A 12906-nucleotide genomic window follows, 5' to 3' on the forward strand; every position below is an offset into this window, starting at 1 on the left:
CAGGAAGCCCAAAACTTAGTAGCATCCGCTCATGAGAAACTAAAACCTTGTCTCTTCTTTATCTACTCAATGAAATTAGAATGCTGCCAAAATGTTAGCATTGATAAAAAGCTTGTTTCCTTAGATGCTTTCTGCTTTTTTCTTGTTGGAATTGTCTGCGTTTGGGCCTTCAAAATTTCATCTTTAAGAAACTCCCATCTATCTTGGACTCCCTTCTCTTTGAGTATTTCTGACCATGGGATCTCACCCAGTAGCTCCTTCAGCTTTTTGAAATTGGCCTTCTTAAAGTCCAGAGTGCATGTCCAACTACACTCAGCTTTCCCTTGCCTCTGTATCCTGAAACCCAGGATAACATGATCACTTCCTCCCAAGTTTCTGAATACTTCCACTTCTTTGATCAGCTCTTCCCTGTTGGTGAGTACCAGGTCCAAGATAGGTGATCTCCTTGTTGCTTTTTCCATCTTCTGGGAAATGAAATTGTTAGCAAGGCAATGTAAATCCAGCACTCCCTGTCAGGGGGCCAATTTGGCCAATGATGCCACTTCCCCCAAAACATTCCCACTGGTGTGCTGGCAAAGCAAGACCACCCACCTATCAATCTCCTGGTGCCATCATGATCTCAGATGATTAATATGTGGGTGGCTGTACCCAGTTATCAAATTTGGCCCACAAGGTGGGAAGATATTAAGATCTGTCCTGCTAGGCCACAAGGATTACCATCCCACCATTTTCTTGTCTATAAACCCAACATGGTATATTGTTTGATTTCTTTTATATTGACCTACACTTCACATATTGTTTTGAGATTCCTTTATGCTGTATTTGATTTTTATGTCATGCACAGGGCAATCTCCATTTACGCAGGGGTTCTGTCCGGAAGACACGCACAAGGGAGTCCCTTCTTCTGCTCCCGCCCCGCCCCCTTTCAGCGCTGAAAAGGCACGCTTCTTGGCAGGAGAGTGTGTGCTGATTGCACGCAAGTGGGGAAGATGCCTGTGTTGATTTTGAGATCTTGTTTGTTTGAGATTTGGTCCCCATTTTGCACATTGTTTTGACAGGCTTTTGTAAAGTACTGGCCCTCCAAGTTGTATCATGTTCTGAAACTGTTACATATGATTTATATTTTCTGCACACCAATCTGAAATTAATTAGAATCTAAAATGATTAAGGAGTTTTCTAAATGGAATAAAATAACAACAACAAAGAAACAAACAAATTGATAGCTGTTGCTCTAAAATGTACCTGAATTTCAAGAGTCTGTAAACCAGCTTGTGAATCTCTGTGTAACCAGCAACTCTCTGGGTGCCATCTCAATTTCAAGTATGTACAAGAACAGCTATGTGAAATACCTTCCTTTCTGGTCACGCCTCTCTGTATTTCTTGCTCCAAAATACTGTGATGTTGGGCCAGAGTTGATAAGAGGATCCGGAAGCTAGAAGGCTTTCATTTTACATGGAAAAACAACCAGCACCCTGCCAATCTGCAATGCAGAGCAAACTATGATGTCATAGAGAACTTGACACAGTCACAATGACCACCACAACTTGCACCATCAAGCCAGTGGTGCTTCTAGCTCAGAGCAGGCTATCCTTCCTAGGAGGAACAGGACAGGAGCAGAACATCTAACTCAGGTAAGCCCAAGCTCAAATTAGAGCAGGGGTGGTGAAAATGTGGACTTCTAGAAGCTATTGGTATACAACTCCCACCACCCTTCATTCATCATTGACTTTTCCGACTGGAACTGATGGGTGTTGGTGGCCAACAATATCCAGAGAGCCACAGGTTCTCCATCCTTTATCGGTATGCATGATTTTATTTGTTTTGTTTTGCTTTGGGTGCTACTTCAAGTTTCAGTTGTTGGGAGTAAGATTCAGGGCAAGAGCGAAAGGCCAACCCTTGTATACAAGTGGTACATTTCAACAGCATTTGTACCTCCTAATATACCTCAGAAAAATAGGTTCTTTTAAGGAATAACCAGGTGTGTGGTTTGATAGACCTATGTGTGCATGAGAGGGGGAGATTTCGCTCCAAAATGTTTACCCCTGGACCTTCTTACACAGCTGCCAAGGAAGCACAGCATAAAACAATGACACCATCACTACAACATTGCTCACCCTCTGCCTTTTTTAATAGCTCAAAGAGGGCTTTCGAGATAGTCTTGCTGGAGGGAACCAGAAACCCACGTCCCTTTTCATTCCCATTTCCCACTATTGCAGGAGGCATGGCATCTGAGCTGGAAAAGGCCTTCCACAGATATGCTGTGTATGGAGACACAACTGCCACTGGAACTGACATGACGGGCAAGAACTTCTCCAAGATGTTGAAGGAGTGTGGCGTGATGGATGGGAAGCTCGTAACCAGCACTGATGTGGATATCCTCTTCAACAAAGTCAAGTGAGCTGAGGGTGTGAGGGCTGGGTGGACAGGCGCTTTGGGCCAACCCCATAGCTAAGAGCCACTGGAAGGTTGTCCTGGTCCAAGCCCTGTGTCCTCTCTACTGTGGAACGGCTCAACAATCCTGCAAGCAAAATCAGTTCAGCCTTTTCCATATGCTGTTATGGAGATCTTCAGTAAGATCATAAGAACCTGCTGAATCAGGCCAGTGACCCACCTAGTCCACCATCCTGTTCTCACAGTGGCTGATCAGATGCTTATGGGAACCCAAAATCAGGCCCTGAATTTGGCAGGAAACCCATAGGTTAACCCTACTCAGAGCTGACCTATTGAAATTAATGAATCTAAGTTAGCCAGGCCCAATAACTCTAATGAGTCTATTTTTAGTAGGACTAGCATTGGATACATCCCATAAGCAATCCTACACAGGAAGCATAATGAGGTGGCAGAGTCCTGAGCTGGACAGATCTTTGAATGCTTCTGGGTTGTTGTTTTTTGGGTTTTTTAAATTCCTATGCAAGTAGAAAATGAGCACATAAGGAAAACTGCAAGCCTGGAACTTTCCTCGTGGATTTACTGGTTTCTACATTCAGGGAGCTGGGTGGTTTTTTGTGTGTCCCCCCAAAAAAAATGCCATTAAAAATGGTTTCTCCCACCTGCAATGTAAAGTGGTGCAAATCCACACCAAGATTCATGTCAGCTGTGGGTATGACACTGTGTGTGGATCTGTGAGCAATTGGGAGGGTCTGCTGTAGGTGGGGCTCAAAGATGATGCTGTTCTCTTGTCTCCAGGAGCAAGGGTGCCCGCAACATCACGTTTCCAGAGTTCCAGGAAGCCCTGAAGGAGCTGAGCACAAAACGCTTCAAAGGAAAGTCACCCGAAGATGCTTTGGCAGCTACACACCAGATGCTGGAAGGCAAAGAACCAGGCAATGTGGGGGTAACGGTGAGTGACAAGGAGCTTCCCTGAGAAGGAAGAGCACATCCAAACAGTCCTGCTTCCATCCCCCACCCCCAAATTATTGGGCTCTTTTGGGCAAAACCACCACGCAAACTGCCAAGGGTGGACCCTAAGGACCTGTCTGCAAAACCAAGTTGCCATGAGGCAGGACTGGGAACCTCAGCTCCAGGGGTCAAACGTGGCTGGAATGTGCCCTTGAACTTCGATAATGCCTCTTGCTTATAGGAATGGGAGACAGGCAACAGTGGGTGTAGAAACTAGTCAACTGCACTATCACAGAGCTCTCTCGATGGGGCATTTTTGGTGGTCCCACAGGACCCTGAGGTTCAGCTGACCTTTACCAGCAGCCAAACTCTTATTGTGGCAGGCCCTGCCCTGCAGAACACCTTGCCAGCAGAAGTCTGGCAGGAGCCATCCCTGCTCATTTTTGGACTTCTTCTAAAAACTGTGTATCATTCAGACGGACCTTTCAGATTTGCCAGCCAGCTCCTCCTGATGTGCTTGACATTGTTCTTGTTTTTGCTGTAATGCTTTGTTTTTCATCCATATATTTTAGATGAAAGTGCGGTTCATGAATATTTAAAGAAATAATTACATTTGTTGTGGTGCCCACATTTACCTCTGGTTTGGCCAACCATTGGCATGTGGCCCTCAGAAAGTTTCCCAGATGGTAAAATGGCCCTCAGGCTGAATCCACCCTGCTTTACTATCTCCACATTGGCAGGTGTCAGCACACATGTTAACATCAGGCAGCTGCCAGGGCCCCTACTGTTGTGTGTCCTAATTCACCTCCATTTCCACCCTGGCCATTCTTAAATTTTCCACAATGCTCCTCAGCAAGCATTATATGTGGCACAAAATGAAATTGAACAGATGGCTACTTCCAGCCCCTTGGTGCTGCTAGGGTCACTGCCACAACAGCCAGGCCAATTGGGCCTCATCAGACCTCTTCCCCATTATTAGACCTCTTCCCAATATAGAGCAGGAATGGACTCAGTGCAATCCTTAGAGCCCAACCATTTTAGGGATATAGTTCCATCCTACCCATGAGCCTTTGCTGTACAGTCAAGGGTTGTGCGGACCAGCAGCAGTTTGTGCACGTAGTTACCTGCCCCATCCCTAAACTTTCCATAGGCTGGATTTATCCCATGACTCAGGCCTGCTGGCTTGGTCCAGTGTTGTGGGGGCTGGAGCACCCACCCCACCCAGCACCTATGCCATGACTAATCAGCACCCACCACAACCATCACCACTTAAGTGTTCTGCTTGCTTGTCTTGCAGAAAACCGTCGCGGCTGGTGCAGTGGACAGGCTGACAGACACCAGCAAATACACAGGCTCCCACAAGGAACGTTTTGACGAAAGCGGCAAGGGCAAGGGCATCGCAGGACGTGCTGACCTGGTCAGTAACAGCGGCTATGTGGGTAACTACAAGGGGGCTGGAACCTACGACAAGTCCCACTAGATGTGGGGCACAGCCTTCTGAAAACTCTGCCTGTTCCCACTGCCTTGGAAGGGTAGACAATAAACATCTGGCCTGATCTGTTGCTCTCCTGCATCTTGTGTGTGCCTCTGGTGCCTGAAAGAGGAGTGTTAATACTCCCTTCTCCCAATCTTAAGAACATAAGAACTTAAGGAGTGCCTGCTGGATGAGGCCAATGGCCCATCTGAGCCTCCATCCTGTTCTTACAATGGACAGCCAGATGCTGGAGGGAAACCCAGCAAGCAGGAGTCAACCACAAGAGCGCTCTCGTCTTCCGTGATTTCTGGTTGCTGGTATTCCAAAGCATCGCTGCCTCCCAACTGTGGTGAAAGAGCACAGTGATCATGGCTAGTAGCCATCAACAGCCATGAATTTACCAAATCCATCCTGTGGGAGCGAGTTCTGTAGTTTAACTATGCACTGGATGAAAAAGTACTTTCTGTCCTGCTTCTTTCGACCTTTCCCAGTTGGGTGTCACCTGTGAATTTGATCAGCATCCCCTCAATTCCTTCTTCCAAGTCGTTTATAAAGACATTGAACAACAAAGGGCCCAGGACAGAACCCTGCGGCACCACACTTGTCACTTTTTCCGAAGCTGTGTGCAGCAGACACCAGCAAATAAAACTTTCTGCATGTTATGCTGCAATTGTGGGGGTCCCTATGCCCCTTTTTGCTGTGCTGTTTCCATCATGGCCAGCAGAGAGCAGCAGCCTACCACCAATAACCCTAGGAAATAGGCGCTCAAGTCAAAAACATGCCAGTACTGGTCTCTCATCTCCATAGGGTGTGTCTGCAGCAGCTGTTTTCCATGGAACAGCTGGTCCAGTCTTTAGCTCATCTTTGTTAGTGTCCCTAATTAGGGCTCGATTTCTTCTGCGGCTCATCATCCCCCGCCCCAATAATGTGATTAGCATTTTTAATAAGGAAATTGCTTTTTCCTGCACCAACAGAACATTTACCGTTCAAACAGATGTATAAGCGAGTGCCAGCATTGCTTCAAGAAAAGCTGGGAAAGGTCAAGAAAAGATGGAAACTAGGGAATGAAGAGTAGAGGACTTTCTACAGGTGCTAGCACCATTACGGTTAAATGCTATGAGTTGTATCTAGTGTTAGACTCATTGGGATTAAGGGGCCTAAATTAGTAAAGTCTGTTAATTTCAGTGGGTATACTCAGTAGAATTGACATTGGATACAGTCAATGGTTGTCCATGAATACTCAGAAGTAAACACCACTAGAAGTGCCAAGAGGCTTAGTCTCATGATGTAAGTGTGGCTAGACGTTTAGCCATAATTGGCTTCCTCATAGTTTAAATGGACTTGTTCATATTTTGAAGATAAAGCTATTCTGGGGTGTTTGCTAGATTCAATGAGAATGGGAGATACAGCTGTTTCTTCTAACCATGGAAGAAGATTATTTATTAAATTGTAGATGACATTTCCTTTCATATATGTATCTCAGAGGTATTGATACTGAAGTTTTGAGATACCTATTTTGAGATAGGAATAACTGAGTGGTTTTAGAAAATGGATGATGAATCAATTAAAAATTATTTAATTAGTTAATAGCATAACTTCCACATGACATGCAAAGCATGTTGGAGCCCATGCAGGCTACCTACGTTTCTGTGCGCTGCTCTGGTTCGCCAGAAGCGGCTTAGTCATGCTGGCCACGTGACCCGGAACTGTACGCCGGCTCCCTCGGCCAATAAAGCGAGATGAGCGCTGCAACCCCAGAGTCGGGCACGACTGGACCTAATGGTCAGGGGTCCCTTTACCTTAGGCTACCTATTTGGAGACAGAGCATGGAGGAGTGTGATATTTCTTTTCACTTTGTTTAGCTGATACTTTAGCTTGATTTGAGCACAGCTGCAGATGAGAGACAAATGCTGTAACATCAAGGCCACCATCCTATACAGTGTTAAGCATGTTTAAGCTCAGGGATTTCAATGGCTTCAAGCGCAAACTTCTTTGAATTGCAGTGGCTTGATCTCTGACAGAACATTACATTCCCACCTTCTCCTTCCTTCTGAAGTGTCAACCCTGCACTCCAGTCTGCTTTTTGGGAAGCTGAGGGACCCTTGTGAATTAGGCAGGAAGATGCAGACAAGAAGGAAATTGGCAGAAATAATCTTCTCCCACTTACATTAATGGGGGGAGCAGCTAGGATCTGGAGCAAGCCAATGCATCTAAAAGAGAACGTAACTCTATGGCTGATTTCCCCTCAAATATACAGAAGCCCCACTTTTTGACTCAGATGGTGGGAGTCGGGGAAGCATGGTGCCCAATCCAACTCTAGTTGCACATACAGTAGTTAAATGGAAATAGTTGTGTGACAATATAATGCAGATAAGAGGACACCTGCATTCCTTTGTGCTTCCGCAGACCTGAATCAAGTGCACAGCAGCCCGATGCAGATCAATGCAGATTGTTTCCCTACCCCTCATTCCTTCCACTTGCAGATACCCAAATTATGGGTTTGCTAGTCACAAGGAAATTGTGCCTGACTGGAAATGGATTGAGCCTAAGAGTCAGGGAATAAGCTGAAAGAGGCTTGTTTTTCACCCATGGCCTAATTCAAAGGTCTCCAACAGGACTGCCTCCCCCCCCCCCCCAGGATACCATGGCTTCAGAGGACATTGTTTGGCATTCCAATCTCAACTTTTTTTGCGCCACTGCCTTTTTAAACAAAAGGCCTTCCAGCCTTCTTGCTGGAAGCGGAGATGGGGCCCAAATTCAGTTTTTAGTGAAAACATTGGACACAGTCACATGGCCTCGATCTGGGATGAAGGCCCAGGCCTTTGCGGAGACAGGTTCAAAACTTCCCCATTCCACAATGATGGATACTCCTTTTGTTCCTTGAAACTAACAACTAACAAAGGCTTTGACCCTCTCCCTCTCCCTCTCTTTTTGGAAGCAGTGGGGGAGAGGGAGCACTTGGCAGCATGAGTGGTGTTTTGGTCTTGGAGCTGCTTGCTGGAGCACAATGGCAGAGGGAAAAGATTTACACTTTTGGCTCTTGGTGAAAGGTTAGCCCTGCAAAGAGGAATGTCAGCTCCACTGGGAGGAAGGCTTGGATGGAAAACAGATCTGCAATGGGGAATTCTGCTGCAAGGGAGTCTCTAAAATCCCTTCCATGGGTGAGGGTTCTTTGAATGCTCACCTACATAATAAAAACATGCGTAGTAAATTATTAGCTCAGGTATCTGGGTCCAAATTTGCTATCTGCAGGGAGCGTTTTAGTAGGGGGGAGCATTAAACACCCCGTCAACCTGCATGGTACAGTCCAAGCAGGACAGTATCATATTGCTCTACAGGCGCATCCATTCTTTTGTTTCCCTGTGATTTCTAGTCACAGGTCCAAGAAGTTATTCTTTTGTCCTGCTGCTTTTCCTGGGAAAACTTGCTGTTTACTACTGAATCAGAATAAATGTCAATCAAGTTTTCTGGGGATTGTCGTTTGTTCTGATTTACAAGTAAACAGCGGGTTTCCCTGGGGAAAAACAAAAACCTCTAGAACCCGTGACTGGAAATCATGACACAAACAGGAGTGTGGATGAGCCTTACCTCTTCCAAGCCCAGATACAATAAAAGAGAGCTTTGGGATCTCCTACAGGAATATCGGCAAAGTTTTTGTTTGCTCGTTATTAGACCCGTAAGAAATGATTTGAAGATCAGCAAGTTAAGTTCCCTAAACTTAACACTCTCGTCAAATGAACTAGCTATTCAGATGATTCCCTCACCTGAAATCTGCACCTGTACATGTCTCTCCCCGCAATTCCGTTGCTTAAATAGCAGCTGTGGGGCTGAGGTGGTGGGGAAAAGATTTGGAGAAGGGCATGGTGTTAAAGGTTGCATACTGCCTTTCAGAGCACCAGATGCCAGTGCTGAAAGCAAAATAAAATGAATTAGCTAAGCATGACATGCAGATCATTGGCTTGTGGTCTTCCTTGATGCATCACATCTGGCTTGGCCACCAATTCTATGTAGCATGTACACCAGGCACAGGGAGCCTTTTGCCCTCCAGATGTTGCTGGAACTACAAATCCCATCAGCCCCAGCTAGCAATACCAATGGTCAAAGATGATGGGAACTGTAGTCCAACAGCACCTGAAGGGCCATTGGTTCCTCACCCATGATGCAGACTGTGAAGATGAGCTTCAGTTTTGATGGGAAAACATAGGGGAGTGGATTTCCCCAGCCTTTCAAGGCAAAGTGGAGGTTCTAATCACCACTGAGGGTTGTGACCAATGATCAGTTTTAGATTATTTGGTCTGGGACCAAAGTATTTCCTGCCCCCTCCCAGCATATGATCTCAAAGCCATAAGGAGGGCAGCAGAAACTTTTTGAGTTCTGTGGAAAGAAAAAAGGATCTGGGGTTTCTATAGAGTCATGGGTAAATGTGGGCAGGCAAGTCTTACCCTACACATCAGTTTCCTACATGGCCTTACCTCTCTGCCTCCCTCCCACAATATGGAGGTAATAATATAGAAGAACTACCTTAGAGACTGTTGTGAAGATAACTGAATGTGTACAAGCTAAGTCTCATAGGTGGCACCTGCAATGAAATGTTAGAGTGTGCATCCTTACCTCCCAGCCCAAGAGCTCCTGTTCAAAGTTCAGGTCAACTAAGTATTCCTTTAGGATATGGTAAACTGTAAGGGGCTCCATGCTTCCACCCAATTTCCCTTTTCCATTTGACATTCAATATTTCCGGGCTACCAAGCATCCTCAGTCTTCAGTGGGCTGGGTTGCCAGCTAATGGGGTTTTGTTTATAGTGTACTTCTGCAAATCTCAGGAAGCATGCTTGTTTGGGACTACAAAGCCAGTAGCACTTACCACCAGCTTCACTACTAGGAGATGTGAATTGCTTGTGCATTTCCCCGAGGCATCCGATTGGCCAGTGCAAGATGGTGGCATGGTGAGGCTGAGCCTCAGTCTCTGTCTCCGACCCACCCTACCTGGCAACTTTGGTGTTTCATTTTCATCACAGTGTGCTGGGAACTTCCCTGTTCTGCAGAAAATGGCCCTGGCTTGTTGCATGAATGGGCCACCTTGGCCATAAGAAAAGAAGCAAAAACTCATTCCTCTAGAGACTTTATTGTTAAGAGTCAGAATTCACCATCAATGGCTCTGGGGGAGAAAAAAAAAAACACAGAGCCCACACATTCTCAAATACAACAGGATCCCATTACATGATGGAGTTTAAATTCCAGCTGGAATCCATTTCAAACAATGCCCGTATATACAGGCAGCTGAACCGTTAACCCCCAGTGCCTATTCAGGTTTGCAGAATAGGTAAGGTGACTTTCTAACTGGACCATTGTCTTTTGGGTTCACAAACAACTCTTTATTCTGGGTTTCGACGAAGCGTTCTGTGCCACTCAGAAGTTTACATACTGGATACCCTCACCTACAGCTGATTCCAAGAAAATATTTTACCTTATTTGTTTTGGATTCCTTATTCTGTGAGATCAACATGGCAAACACTATTGATACATTTAGGTTTGTTGTTGTTTTTTTAATACAGCTGATAACATTCAGAGAACTGATACAGTTGGAATCCCGTTACAGAGTTAAGCTGACGCAAAGTTTGCCCTCCACGGCACCACAAGAGCCCTGCTCAAAGCCAGCACCCAGAACCCACTACAGTCAGCCCTTGTTGCAAAAATAATAATTATAATAATAATAATCACAGCCGATAACAGTCGGGAGTCTCCTCCACTCATCTCATTACACAAAGCCAGTATAACTGTAGCCTGTTGACATCTGTGCCTGGCACAGTCACAACAAAGCAATCTGGCTCAAGCCTCCAGCAAGTCTCCCCTCCCAGCATCCCCCCTGAAACATCCTGAAAAAGGAACAACCCCACCCTCCCCAACCCCTAATTTTAGCTTTGCCCAGCCTCCCAAAATGCCCCTAACTGCCCAAATCACTCGCTGTCGTAGCAGGAACCGTACATGCACATCACAACGCAGCTACCATCTACAAGGGGTTTCAGGTGGGAAAGAGAATGGCTAAGGTGAGGTGTCTGCATGGGACGGGCAAGGGGAAGATGAGAAACGAAAGCGAGAGAGATGACGGGCAAGGAGGAGCGGCTGAGGGCTCCGTTTCTATTTAAGTGAGAATGGGGAAGAAGAGAAGTTGTCTAGGCCCTGGAGAAGGAGCTCTAACCTCCCAAGACAGACGGAATGGACAGAAATCTCAGGAGATGAGGCGGGTAAGGAGGGCAGAGGGATGATGGGGGTGGGGTGAAGCAACTGCCACGCTGGGGGGGCACTACGTCAGCATGACAGGAGCATGACAAGTCCTTCTAAGGGGGGCTTGTGCGTCTCTCTTGTGAGGTCCTGCTTTTTTTGCCTACGTACACTCCGGAGGGGACAAAGAGAGAGAGAGCTAGCAAGGCAATCTGTTGCCCATCCAGGCTACTCCAAGAACGAATCACTCAGAAATCAGGGGGAGGAGGAACCATGGTTAGTTATGATCTAGACAGGAGAGAAAGAAAGAAAAAAAGAAACCCAACGCTAATCCAGACTTCCCTTATTAAGGAACCTAAGTGTGCAAAAGGAGGGAGGATTGAGGAGAAATTCAGAACAGGTGCAGGATGATCTAACAGTTTAGAAAATGTATAGTATTCCATCCATACCTCCCTAGGTGCCGAGGGGGGTCACTAAGGGAACCGGGGTGGGGGGGCCGACACTAGTCTTGGGGTTACGGGAGAGAAGAGGGCAGGGTTGGCGAGGGAGGGTGTGTATGTGTTGGGTGAGAAGGAAGGGTCAAGGGGAGTTAATGTTTGTTTTAAAAAGAGTACAATTGCATCCCATCTGGGCCTCCCTGGACGTTTAGTACCGTTAGGGGAGATCGTCACGTGGCCCAGTGGCCGGAGTGCATTGTGGGATAGCAGAAGAAGTCCTGTTTAGAGGTGGGAGGCGGCCTCGTCCCCTGGCCCGGCGCTCAGCAGGACACCTCCATGGTGGGGGCTGGCGGCTGAGGTGCCCCCGCCTCGCTGCTCTGGGACAGCGTGCGTGAGCGGGAGCGGTTCCCGTCCCCTGAGGCGGCACTGGACAGAGAGGCGGTGCGCGAGCGGGAGAGGCGCGTCATGCAGGACGAAGCCACTGTGGGGAGGAGAAAAGAGAAACGGGCAGAGTCAGACAAAGTTCCTGCACGTAGCCAGACATAGGTCGCTCCTCCCAGGTCTTGCTCTCCCATGGCAGGGTGAGCAATCAGTGCAAGGTCAGCATAGTCTTTGCATGGCCACTGCAGCTTCTAAGACACATTTGGGACTGAGCACCTTTGGGTGTGAAATACGGACCTGGAACTACCAGGGAATTATGCAACACTTGCTGGTTTTATATGTATGTACAAGCTCACCTTTCTTCAAATTTCCAGCACCTGTGTGCACTGAGACCCACAGAGCAAGTTAAGGGCTTACTAGGGCAGTGGGACGGGAAAAGCATAGGCACCATCTCTGGGGGACCCTGGGTTCTGGGGGACCCACAAAATTTTCACTGTGGTTGCCCTTTGGGCCTTTTGGGGCCTATCACAGCCACAGGAGGGTCTGATGGTGCCCGTTGAGTCATGTGTGCCTCACACTGTGTGATGTCACACACGTGACATCACGCATGCACACCAGGCACCCCCAATGTGAGGCAGAACCCAGTGCAACTGGGCGGGGGAAGGGAGAAAGACCTTAAGGCAGACTCCTCTGGGGAAGGCTCATGCAGCAGATTTCAGATCATGTGAATAACTTGCATAGTCATCAACAAGGCCTGTGGTCCTGCTCCCTCCATCACTTATTGCCATTTTGCATTGTATCCTTTCTCCAAAACAAAGCCATGCATCGTCACCACTTTCTTTCCCCCACCCCCAAATATTTTGCACAGTCAAAGCCTAGATTGGGGTGCAAATTGATCGAATTTGTACATAATTAGGTCATTTGCATAACATGTTGATAATGTGAGCAATTTTGTTTTGGAATGCAAACTTCGGGTTTGCATGGTGCAGAACTGCGGCAGTCCTTGTTGTTTGATAGTGTCATACAGCGTACGACATTATACAAAGGTACGTCACC

At 46.9% G+C, this 12906-nt stretch overlaps 2 protein-coding genes and 1 long non-coding RNA gene across 10 annotated transcripts in view; 1 reads left to right on the forward strand and 2 right to left on the reverse strand.

Moving 5' to 3' along the window:
* Window positions 1-50: 50 nt before the first annotated feature.
* Window positions 51-1452, reverse strand: LOC308461286. Its single transcript, XR_013978864.1, has 2 exons — window positions 1350-1452; window positions 51-464 (listed from the first exon to the last, which is right to left on the reverse strand). It is a non-coding gene; the product is annotated as an uncharacterized lncRNA (long non-coding RNA).
* Window positions 1453-1522: 70 nt separating this feature from the next.
* On the forward strand, window positions 1523-4895 carry LOC308461284 (tubulin polymerization-promoting protein family member 2-like). 2 transcript variants are annotated; one of them, XM_080978058.1, is made up of 4 exons: window positions 1523-1631; window positions 2217-2394; window positions 3187-3340; window positions 4637-4895. In XM_080978058.1, the coding sequence occupies exons 2-4, from the start codon at window positions 2222-2224 to the stop codon at window positions 4817-4819; spliced, it is 510 nt and encodes a 169-aa protein (XP_080834184.1). In that variant the 5' UTR covers window positions 1523-1631; window positions 2217-2221; the 3' UTR covers window positions 4820-4895. The 2 variants fall into 2 exon arrangements, with proteins under 2 accessions (XP_080834184.1, XP_080834185.1); XM_080978059.1 differs by lacking the exon at window positions 1523-1631 and adding an exon at window positions 1651-1800.
* A 5021-nt stretch (window positions 4896-9916) lies between these two features.
* NDRG2 (NDRG family member 2) overlaps window positions 9917-12906 on the reverse strand; it is a 42591-nt gene continuing 39601 nt past the window's right edge. For all 7 annotated transcript variants that reach the window (XM_080978088.1, XM_080978085.1, XM_080978087.1 and 4 more), the window contains one exon: window positions 9917-11950. In XM_080978088.1, the coding sequence (XP_080834214.1) occupies window positions 11790-11950 (161 nt within the window). In that variant the 3' untranslated portion in view covers window positions 9917-11789. The remainder of the gene's footprint in view (window positions 11951-12906) is intronic.

The sequence above is a fragment of the Podarcis pityusensis genome (assembly GCF_964106645.2).
Source record: "Podarcis pityusensis genome assembly, chromosome: 13".
In the NCBI taxonomy this organism is placed as follows: domain Eukaryota; kingdom Metazoa; phylum Chordata; class Lepidosauria; order Squamata; family Lacertidae; genus Podarcis; species Podarcis pityusensis.